Raw genomic sequence first — 12,176 nt, forward strand, 5'->3', positions numbered from 1 at the left:
CATACTAGCTTCTAGACTCAATTCGGTCGTAAGTGCCAAATTCCATCCCATTTATACAAATATTAGACGTTTGGTGCACAATAAAAGGTAAATCGGACGAAGTTATATATGGGAGCTATATCCAAATCTGAACCGATCTCGATAAAATTTTGCAAAGGTATTTCTGAGCTGCATTTGATATATTTCCCCAAATATTTTTGTAACAGAGTGCATATTACGGCTGCGGAGGACAAGAATAACAAATCGGATGAACAATATATATATGGGAGCTACAGCTATATCTGAACCGATTTCGATCAAATTTGGCATACTTATGTTCAGGCCTAATTTGGGTGTATATGCAAAATTCCATACAATTCGGGCTGATATTACACGTTTGGTGCACAATAAAAGGCAAGTCGGACAATGATATATATGGGAGCTATATCTAAATTTTGATCGATTATCTCCAATTTCAATAGGCTTCGTCCTTGGGCCAAACAAATGATCTGTGCAAAATTTCATCTGGATCGGGCAATAAATGCGACCTGTACTTTGTTTACAAAAATACATGGACAGACGGACGGACGGACGGACATGCATAAATCGACTCAGAATGTGATTCTATGCAGATCATCAAAAGGAACTATGGGTCTATCTCGTTTCCTTCTGCCTGTTACAAACAAATGCACAAAGACATAATACCCTGACCACCTTGTGGTGTAGGGTATAAAAAATCTTCTCATCAAAACCTTTCTTACTCTGACAGCAAGAGAACATTGATCAAAGTAAAACCAATGATATGGCATTGCCAGTATAGAAAAAAGGGAAAGACGACGTACATGGGAATTGCCTTCGAGGGCGAATATTAGTGCTGCACTTGTAGCGCTTTTCCCATGAACACAGACGTAACTTCATATGTGTGTCAAATTTGGTGTCTTCCTTGCGACATTAAAGTTTTACGATTATTGATTTTCTTGGTCCAGGTAGTTTTCTTTCCTTTCGGTTTTATTAAGCCTAATATACCTAAGTTTTGTAAATAAAAATTCGTTTTCGTCAATTTTTGTTGACGTCTTCAGAGGATAAGTCTATTTCAAAACAAGTAAAAAAGCAGGACCATCATAGACAATTTTCAGTTATATGATGTAGTACCTATTAGGAACTTCAAATACGAAATTTCAAATAATTTCGGTGTATATTGTACCTAAAATCGTCAAAATACCGAATATGTAAAGGTACAGTTATATGGGGGCTATCATTAAATGTGGACCTATAACCCATTTTCAATACCAAAAGTCATGCAGACAAAACACACAATTGAGTAACATTTTATCAGCCTACTTCAATTCGTTCGGAAGCTAGAGTGACTTCCACAGACGGTCGGATGTACGGACATACGACATAGAATTTTATGCTGATCAAGAAGATATATATTTTGTGGGGTCTAAAAATCATTTACTTTGGACCACCTTATACTTCTGGTGATATGTGCCACAGCTTTCAATGTAAATTGTGGTGGTACCTCTTCGAGTAGGAGAGGTCGTACACGGCGTAGGATACTTTTCTCTTAGACCTGTCACTGTTGGGGTGCTCCATAAATTGCCGGTTAAAATAAGCACCTCTTGGGATCTGTCAATTCTACGCCGTTAAATGAGACAGATATCCGATTATATTATTTTCCAAGATTCGAGAGCGACTAAAACGTTGCCCACAATTCACTCGATCCCGTACTGATATTGCAATGCTTCAGATGTTATAGACACTTTCCGCTTATGCTCGCCAACTAACCTGTTTACCTTTAGAGTTAGTTCCCTGACTCTGGGGTACGACGAAACTCATCACTTTCATTTGTTAGTCCCGCTGAGTCTGATGGGATATTAGGTCTTATGTCATTTATTCGACCAGCAGCTATAAAGCGAGCGTCTGCAGCTTTGATGACGTCCCGGAAACACTTATCTGCTGCCTGAATATCAAATGGGTTGGACAGAGACAGATGTCCGATTATATTATTTTCCAAGATTCGAGAGCGACTAAAACGTTGCCCACAATTCACTCGATCCGGTACTGATGTTGCAATGGTTTACATGTTCTAGCCCATTTTCCGCTTATGCTCGCCAACTAACCCTTTTACCTTCAGAGTTAGTTCCCCGACTCAGGGGTACAACGAAACTCATCCCTTTCATTTGTTAGTACCGCTGACTCTGCTGGGACATTAGATTTTATTTCAGATATTCGACCAACAGCTATACTTCGAGTGGCTGCAGCTTTGATGACTTCCCGGAAACACCTATCTGCTGTCTGAATATCAAATGGGTTGGACAGTTCTTTAAAGCGGCGATGAATTCTAAATTCTTGCCAATTGGCATTTCCATGGTTAAGGAAAGTTCGGCGTTCAGAACCTATGAAGTCTGGTGGTCTGTTGAAGGCGACGATAATGGGGAGTTGGTCTGAACCTAATGAAAAGGTTAGGTAATTTTTCAGACCTGGCAATGGATATGGGTAAGGTGAGCTTATTGTGGTAGAGAGGGCGTTCTCATTCACTGTGCAGCATGTGGAGCTATCAATTTGCTCACCCAGTCTCTTTGGTAATTGCCTAGGACGGAAAGCCATAATTCAAGATGGGCATTTTAGGTTGACGACATTGGTATTTATCGGTAGGTCTTAGGGACTGCTTTAATTTCGTCGCTAACTTACGGATAAATTTCGTTAATCACCGAAATTATAAAGATTTTAATTTTACCGACTTTTGTCGTTAACGCAAAAATGAGTTAGAGAATCGCACCACAGTTTTGAGTCTTTTCCTTTCTCTTAAATCGTTATTTCTCTTCTGTAGCGGTGCCTTTATTATCTCTCTGATACGTTATATATCTCAAACTACGTCTAACATTTCTTTTCTTTTTTTTGTGACCATATTTGGTATCTTATGTTTTTTTATATCTTATATTTTATATATAGTAAAAAAATCATTTTCGGAATCTGATCTTCGAAATAAACTACAAGAGATCTAATCATGCATTTTTAGAAGAAAAGATAAGAAGAAAATTTTCAGCTAATAAAATTGTATCTACAAATGAAAAGTATATAATCAAATCTAAATTATTTATCTACAGTCTACAAATCGTTTTTATTTGTTTAAAAAAAAGACAAGAATAGATATTTTAGATTATGGAAAAAAAATCCTTCACCTTCCCAAGGATTCATCATCACCGGTGCGATCCCAATCAAATAAACGATAACTGATGACACTGTGCTGTGTAACCTCCACTGCAGCCTTTTGCGCAAACAATTTCGGATTGGGGGAGAGAGCGATATCAAGAGTGTAAACACAAAATGGGGGCGAGAGAGAGAGAGATAGAGAGAAACATTACACACTCAATGAGAGCCGGTGTTATCATTACTACACTTCTTTTAATTGCGCTTTTGTTTTTTGGAATTTCACACATAAATTTTGAACACAAATAAAGACAGACAGACAGACAGACAGAAAAAAGTGCAAGAATTTCCAAGTGAGGACTTAGGACCAATTACATACACAGACAAATATAATCAAATTATGACATCGAATAGTAATTCTCAATTTTATATTAATTTGTTTCAATGCAAAGTGCATATATAGAAAGAGAGAGAGAGGAGAGAGCATGAGACATAACATGCCAGGCTTCAGTGCAGAGTTTTTGAATAAAAATAGAGTAAATATATTAGGCTATGAATAGAGCTGGCTATTGAATTTGACATGCGACAAGCTATGATTTATTGTAGAGTGTTCAATTAGAAAATATATGGAGAGAAGGAGCAGTACAGAAAAAGAGTTAACAGGTTACCATTTTTGAGAACAAAAAAAAAAAACACAGGGTTGCATGACAGAAATCGGGATTAAATAGTGGAGACGTAACGTAGTCATTTTTTTTTTATTAAAAATATGAAATTACACGCCGAAAATTTTATGAAAGAAAAAAAATCAAGATTTGCCTGAAATGGAAGATGGACAGGGGAAAGGTCTTCCCTTCTTCCACCAACTCAAGTTTCTGAGTTCTACTCCTATGAAGAGAAATGTTAAAGTCTCCATAATTCATGTTGGAAACTAATCGCAATTCTTTGCATAATCGAAATAAGTAACGTATCGTAACATAATAAATCCATTAAATATTCCATCATTTCCTAAAAAAATTGAGGGACATACAGTGAGCGTCAATAGCATGGTAGAAGATAAATGTAGTGGCATCGACACAACTGCTGTAAACCAATTTTGGAATTGACAATTTTTAACGAAAAATTGGTATTATATTATAACAACCTCCGATTGAGGTCGTATAGGAAAACATATACAAATTAAATTATTTTTGAATAAACATTTAAGATTTTTTGAAATTTCAATGTTCCCAAGCGCTGATGCATCTGCCTGTATTTTTCTACCATGGTCAATGTAAAGATACATGTCTATCTCAAATCGTCAAATCAATTTTTTATTTTTTAAGACTGCTTCCTTTTTCAAGGTTGCACTTTTCTCAGACAATTAATTGTTATATTTTATTACTTTTTTCAATTGGCCATTTTTATAAACATTCTCGATCACGATCCACACGTTCTTATAACAAAAAGACTTTTTTTGTACAATTCTTTTTTTTTCAAACAAACTTCCATGGGCAGGCGAGATCTTGTCATAAAATTACACAAACCAATCAAAAAATCACAATTCCGTAAAAAATTACCGACAAATACAAAAGGACTAGAAAATTGTAGAATATTCATCGGAGACAACGACAACTTAATAATACACAAATTCGAAGCGGGAGTAGCAAATGAACCCTTCTGATCCTAGAATCAGCGAATTGATAGTGGAAGTCAGCCGGTTGGTATAGGAACATAAGAAGAAAAAGTGCCTAGACCACTTGAAGTGTTGCAACATTGGATCCGATTGAGTAAGCTGCGTGTAACGCTTCAATCGCTCTCGATCCCTGGAGAAAAGGATGATAGGACCTCAGGCACTTTTAACGACGTAACGGTGACTGTCGAGCATCCCGAAAGCGACAGGGCGAAGCGAAGATATCTTCCCGCCGGGGAAGAACTACCTCAGTTTACGACGGGTGATGTTGCAAATGTCATCCGGAACGCTAAGACAACCCAAGCATTGGTCGCAGACGGAACCTGGGAACCAACATGGTTCCCGAAGTCTGGAAAATGAGTCGGGTTGTCCCGCTACTGAAGACAGGCAAGGATGTCAGCAAAGACGATTTTCGCCAATTTCAATGTTTTCGCCAGTGGCTAAGACTCTCGAGCAACATTACACGCCATTTCCACACAAATTAGTAGAGGATTGCCAGCAATCCAAGCCACAGCTATCTGCGACAAGAGGTCCCCAAGAACATCCCAAAAACGCCGTTCTCAGCAGTTCGGCATGGCTCGGTCCACTTTACAACGGATTATTCGCATTGGTTTGCATTTGTTCCCGTACAAAATTCAATTGACGCAAAGAATGTTGCCTGCGGACAAGCCACGTCGATTGGAATGGGCCCAAAGGTCCGTCGAATATCTGCAACCCTGTATATCAAGAAGCCTATCAGGTAGGACGAATTGACGAAAATGTGCGTGGCGGCTGTGCGGCATGTGATACAGGCTCGCACCACATGTTGCACCTCCTTAATTGCACCGCCAAACCTACCCAACTCACTCCAGATCTCTGGTTACAGCCCATTAAAGTAGCGGAATTTTTAAACCTGGACCTCGAACTAGATTATAAGAATCCAAACATCTGCATGTGTTACTGCAACAACAACATCAACAAATTCGAAGTACAGTACGAACGGTGAAATCTAATTCCTGTGCTGTGCAAATAGCGAAAATGTGTCAGAGTTATCAGGCGTAAGCGTAAGTGCCATTACAGTACGTAGGGACCTGCATGAAAATGTGCTCTATGGTCGAATCCTCAGAAAAAATCATGCATTACAGAGATCAACCAAGCAAATTTGAGATATTTGGCAAAAAAATGTAAAAATTTGCAGAACCAAAAACATGGCGGTGGCCGACTTCTCCTTTAGTGTTCAGTTGTTACAGTGTTCATAGAGGGGACCATGAATATGGACGACTGCCTTAATCCCTCCGTTCCCGGATTTGAGGCCAATTGAACATGGGAAGATCTTCGAGCCAGATAGAAAGTTGAATTGACAACCGAAAACCGGGTTTAGATTCCCTTCACTCGTTTAAAAAAAGGTCTCGAAAAAAATATTCCACGTTTTTAAATCTGCAATATTGCCAAAGACACTTAATTGCTTAAATACATGGATTTTGAGGAATCTTAATCCGAAAATTTCCAAAAGTTTGGACAAAGGGAAGTTGCAAATGTTCTGTTTCAAACGGAATAAAGTATTTCCAAAAATTTCCAAAAAAAAAAAAAAAAAAAAAAAAAATAGCAGTGAACGATACGATACGTTTTGCTCTAATCACATTTACCTCAATGTTAAGGTAGGTTCACACATTGAAATTAACTTGAGGTAATAGAATCATTGCCTCCTCGTTAATAGTTAGGCTACAGTTTGTCATGCAACGAAATAAAAACACAGTTAGAGACCGAACTCTTGTCAGTTAGTTAATGCCTTGGGTTAGTGAACAAGCTTTGGGTTATACACAACCTGCCCAAAGAATCATCGACTTGTGGACCTGGATCACTGTCCCACAAGTGGAAAAAGACCTCCTGGCCCACGGGTGAATTAACAAAGGCCTAAGAAGAGAGTAATTTTGTTAAATTGTTTTTTTTAAGTTTTGAAGCCAAAATTTTGAATTTGTCTATTTTTAGAAATCAAGCCTGTTGGGTTAGTAAGCGAAGCGAATCCTGCAAACATGCGGTTATACAAATAAAGAAAACTATTTTTTCTACTACTCACTTATTAAAAATCGGTTAATTTTTATGTTGTTTTGTATGGTCAACCAATAATTATTTATAAAAATTTCCCCATATGGAGTTTCCTCAATTATTTGTGTGTGTTCAAGGGGGAAAGTCAATGCAGGCGTTACGCGTCGCTTGGTTAAGGCTTAAGGTGAGAGTACAAATAAGGGTGCAAGTACATAAAGCTTGAAGTCATGGCTAGGTATATTAATGTGAAATTATAATGGGAAACTACTGCAGGATTTTAGTGCGACTCAGTAATCTCTTTAGGAAATGTCACAAAATATGCCTAGCCATGACTTGAAGCTTCTTATGTAGTTACACAGTAAGTCATCGGCTGGCTTCTTTGTAGAGGAACAAAGCAATGAACAAAGGAGTTTTAGGTTGACATAGTTCGATTTTGGCCCTACGCTCTTTTGTTCTTTTCCGAAGAAGCCATCCGATGACTTATGTTTTCTCACCTTTAGGCTTTTAATTAGGTGTTAATATTTAGGAAATGGAAACAATAGGCAATGGGGAATCAAGTCACAAATTTTCTAAAGTGTCGAATGTGTTTAAGCTTCACGCCTTGCATGCTTTTATTGTGTTTCTTAATCCCCAGACAGAATAAACATTTAGGACGTTGACATAATCATTTTCAAATTTTACGGTAAAACACAGATGGACGTCCAGTTATTGTATAATTTTCGCCCAAATGTTCTTTATTTTGACAATAAGTAAGGCATAACAAAACGCAAGCTTCGATTCTGTCTTGGTTAAGGCGGAAACAAAAAAAAAATTCTTCCTTCGTACAGGACAAATTATAAGGAGCTACGGCCTTACAATTCCTCAATGGTTTTGAAATGTCTTTATCATTCGATATTTCGAAAGTAGGAAAATTAAGCGAAGCCCCGATTAGAAAGTGCGGCGGCGTCAGAATTCCTCAAATGAGTTGAAATTCCTTTATAATTCGACATTTCCATAGCGGAAAATGAAGTAGAGCGCTGATCGTGTTTTGACCTTAAGTGTGAAACAAAATCAAATTTCTTGCTTCGTCGAAAACAAATTAGCAAGGGCGGCGGCGTTAGAATGCCTCAAAAGCTTTGAAATTCCTTTATAATTCGACATTTCCACAGTGTGAAAATAAGGCGCAGCGCTGATTGTGTTTGGCCATATGGGTGATTTAAAATAAAATTTGTTCCTTCGTTGAAGACAAATTATAAAGGGCAACGACGTTTGAATTTCCTATAGGCCTTGGAATTCATTTATAATTCGGCTTCTCCAAAGCAGGAACATGAAGGGATTGTGTTTTGGCCTTTAGGGTGAAAAAAGACAAAAATTTGTTCCTTCATCGAAGAAAAATATAGCTATGACATTAGAATTCCTCAATAATTTTGAAATACCTGTACAATTCGACATTTCCATGGCGGTAAAATGAAGTGAAGCACTGATTGTGTTTTGGCCTTAAGAGTGAATTAAAATAAAATTTGTTGCTTCGTCGAAGAAAAATTAAAAAGAACGGCGGTGTTTGGATTTCTCAACGGCTTTGAAATTCCTTTATAATTCGATATTTCCATAGCGGAACATTAAGTGAAGCGCTGATCGTGTTTTGACAATATGGGTGATTTAAAATAAAATTTGTTCCTTCGTTGAAGACAAATGGGTAAAGGGTAATGACGTAAGAATTCTCTATAGCCTTAGAATTCATTTATAATTCGGCATCTCCAAAGCGGGAACATGAAAGGAAGCGCTGATTGTGTTTTGGCCTTAAGAGTGAATTAAAATAAAATTTGTTGCTTCGTCGAAGCCAAGCACGGTGGCGTTAGAATTCCTCAATAGCTTTGAGATTCTTTTATAATTCGACATTTCCATAGCGGAAAATGAAGTGAAGCGCTGATCGTGTTTTGGCCTTAAGGGTGAAACAAAATAAAATTTCTTGCTTCGTCGAAGGCAAATTATAAAGAGCGGCGCTGTTTGGATTTCTCAACGGCTTTGAAATATCTGTATTATTCGACATTTCCATAGTGGGATAATGAAGCGAAGCGCTGATTGTGTTTTAGCCTTCATGGTGAAAAAATAAATAAAATTTCTTGCTTCTTCGAAGATAAATTATTAAGGGCTGCGGTGTTATTACTCAACGGGAATTAAAAAATAAGAGAAGTTATTTTGCGACATGGCAAGGAAATAAAGCGAAGCCCTGAATGTGTTTTGGCCTCAAGAGTGAATTAAAATAAAATTTGTTGCTTCGTCGAAGACAAATTATGGCTTTGAAATGCCTTTATAATTCCACATTTCTATTGGAAGGAAATGAGGCGAAGCGCTGCGAGAAAATGAAGCGAAGCCCTGATTGTGTTTTCACATTTAAGGCTTGAAGCTTAGCTTTTTTTAGGTTCTTTGTCCAGTTAATATAGAAATATAGATAATTTTATCCATGCTATTGAACCATTTTATTCACAGCATGGAACCCCACAAAATCTGGAAAAACACTTCACATTTTGAGGCGTTTTTCTCTGAAGCCCCACGCCTGCATTAGACTTTCCTTGCATTTTTTTTTTAATTTTTGTGGTTTTTAGCTTACATGACTTTTTGTTTTTGTTCTGTTTTTTGTTTAATAATTTATTCATTCAACTTACCTTCCCAAGTCTTCATCTTTGCCCGTTTCATCAGCATCGTATAAAGAAAACTCAACAAATTGGCCCATTTCGGCAAATATTTTCGCCTTTTTTGTGGTTTGGTTTTGGATGAGTAGTACAGAGTGAACACAAAATTTTTGGTGTGTATTTTTTTTGCGGATTTTTTTGTTTTTTTGGAATTTGATCATAGAGGAAGCAAAGTTTGGTTTTGATTTTCAGAGAATAGCACAGTTTTATATAACATTTTTCAGATGGGGGAAAAAAGAAAAGAAAAAACAAATAACAAAAAGAAAATTAACAAAAAACAAGAGTAACAAATAAAACAAAGAGCATGCATTCGGACTAAATACAAGATATTTGTTCGGACTACATTTAAACGAAACTTTAAAATTTGGAAAACTTGCTATTTTTGTGTAAGTGCAGAAAAAATTAAAAAAAAATCATATTTTTTTAAGGTTAGATTTATAGCAAAATTTTCTCTTTGGCCAATTTTTAAAATGGAATTTCCACACAATGCTCTTTTTGGTATTCGCCAAATTATGACAGACTTTTTCCAACTTACCTCACACCAAAAGTCCCATTTTGGATTGACATTGTTGTCGATAATTTGTGTTTTGTATTCCTGCGAGCCCACATTGATAATGGCATAGGGATCGGATTTACCCTTACCCAACATGCTGATATCCTTTTTCATTAGATCCTTGGCTTCCACGACGTGTATGCGCAGTACACCCTGGGGACGAAAGAAAATGGGAAAATTAAAGACTCAAATTAGCTGAAGTTAAGTTAAAGGGCATGGTAGAGGGATTTCTATGGCATTTCAGTAGCATACTCTAGTTATCTATCTCTACGCTGAGGGAAGCTTAAAGAACATACCAAAATTCTACCAAGGTTCTTTCTGTATTAGCGGAAAATAAATAGGTGTAGGGTAGGTATAGGTCTAGGTAGGCGATTAATTCAGTCGTTTAAGTATAAGAGGCTGTACGATCTTCAATGGGTATTTCACTAGTCAAAAATTCTTCGGAAAAAAGAGAATCACCCCGGAGGCATTTATTGCGCCTTCCTAAGAAGGAAATTTCGGCATTTCAGTAGCATACTTTAGTTATCTATCTCTACGCTGAGGGAAGCTGAAAAATTGTACAAAGGATCTTTCTGGATTAGCGGAAAATAAATAGGTCTAGGGTAGGTATAGTCTAAGTAGAAAATTCAAGCAGTCGGCTAAGTATAAGAGGCTTTGCGATCTCCAATAGGTATTTTGTTAGTCAAAAAGCCTTCCGGAAAGAAAGAGAACCACTCCGGAGACATTTGCTGCGCCTTCCTAAGAAGGAAACCTCTCACGTTATTTAATGATCGATTTATTGGTTCTATAAATACGTTCACTGAATGTATTAAATTTTTCATTGATTCTATGAAGTATTTTGTTGTTTTTGTTAACTTTTTAATTGACTTGTAAAACATTTTCATGGCTCAATAAATAGTTTCATTAATTCAATGAACAATTTCAATGGTTAAACGAACCACTTAATGCTTCAATGCACATCTTAAATATTTTATGAATCATTTGCGTAGTTTTAAGTATAATTTCATTAATTCTATGAACTATTTTATTGTTTTTGTTATCTTTTTAATTGACATTTTCATGGCTCAATAAATAGTTTCATTAATTCAATGAACAATTTCAATGGTAACATGAACCTTATAAATATTTTATGAATCATTTGCGTAGTTCTAGGAAATAATTCATTGATTCTATGAACTTTTCAAATATTTTAGAGGAATTTAGTGCAGTAGAAGCGTCAGAGGATAAGAGTAGCAGGGTTGCCCGGACATTTCCTCAAGAATCTTATATCGATTATTTCGCAAAATTAGATTGACATTTCCCCTGTCATTCGAAGAAGACCATGTCGATTATTCCACAAATTTGGATTAATGAGGAAGCGGCAGAAGGTAAGAGTAGAAGGTCTCTCAAGACATATCTTCAAGAAGACCATATTGATAATTCCGCAAATTTCGATTGGCATTTTTCCTGTGTTTCAAAGGATGTGGAACAACGCGCTGAGAAAGTGGCAGAGGATAAGGTTTGTTAAGGCATTTCTTTAAGAAGGACATATCGATTATTCCGCAAATTTAGATTGGAATTTATCTTGCAATTCGAGAAATGCGGAACAACGTGCTGAATAAGTGGCAGAGGATAAGAGTACCAGCGTTGCCAAGACATCTCTTCAAGGAGGTCATGTCGATTATTTCGCAAATTTGGATTGGCATTTTCCCTGTAATTCGAAGAATGCGGAACAAGTAGAAGTATAGAGATAGAGCGAGAAGGCAGTTCGAAAGAATTGTTTTTTTTTCGCGGAAAAGATTGGAATATCAATTTAGGAAGCTTATGAATATTTTCAACGAATTGCAGAAAGAAGGAATATTAAACGAGGTTTCAGAATATATTTTCAAGTTAACAGATTTCGATTTTTTACGAACGAACAGTGTAGAAGTTTGGGTGCTTTCAGTGCCGTAGAAGAGGCAAAGGATAAAAGTAGCAGAGTCTCCGAGACACCTCTTCAACAATATTCTATTAATTTGGAGTGACGAGCAGTGTAGAATTTTAGAGGAATCAGTGCCATAAATTTCTTCATCAAGACCATATCGAATATTTCGCAAATTTGGATTGGTATTTTCCCTGTGATTCGAAATTGCGGAACAACGCGCTG

General features: G+C 36.8%; 1 protein-coding gene across 6 annotated transcripts in view; it reads right to left on the reverse strand.

Annotated features, from left to right (window-relative positions):
• Positions 1-12,176, reverse strand: part of LOC101888065 (extended synaptotagmin-2) — a 60,681-nt gene that overhangs the window by 6,692 nt on the left and 41,813 nt on the right. For 4 of the 6 annotated variants that reach the window (XM_059123418.1, XM_059123414.1, XM_059123419.1 and 1 more), the window contains 2 exons: positions 10,034-10,204; positions 6,606-6,694 (listed from right to left, as the gene is read on the reverse strand). In XM_059123418.1, coding sequence (XP_058979401.1) covers positions 6,606-6,694; positions 10,034-10,204 — 260 coding nt within the window. Of the gene's footprint in view, positions 1-3,164; positions 3,251-6,605; positions 6,695-9,471; positions 9,558-10,033; positions 10,205-12,176 lie in introns of all 6 variants that reach the window. The other 2 variants (XM_059123417.1, XM_059123416.1) reach the window with 2 other exon arrangements.

The sequence above is a fragment of the Musca domestica genome, unplaced genomic scaffold (genome assembly GCF_030504385.1).
Source record: "Musca domestica strain aabys unplaced genomic scaffold, Musca_domestica.polishedcontigs.V.1.1 24, whole genome shotgun sequence".
Lineage (NCBI taxonomy): Eukaryota > Metazoa > Arthropoda > Insecta > Diptera > Muscidae > Musca > Musca domestica.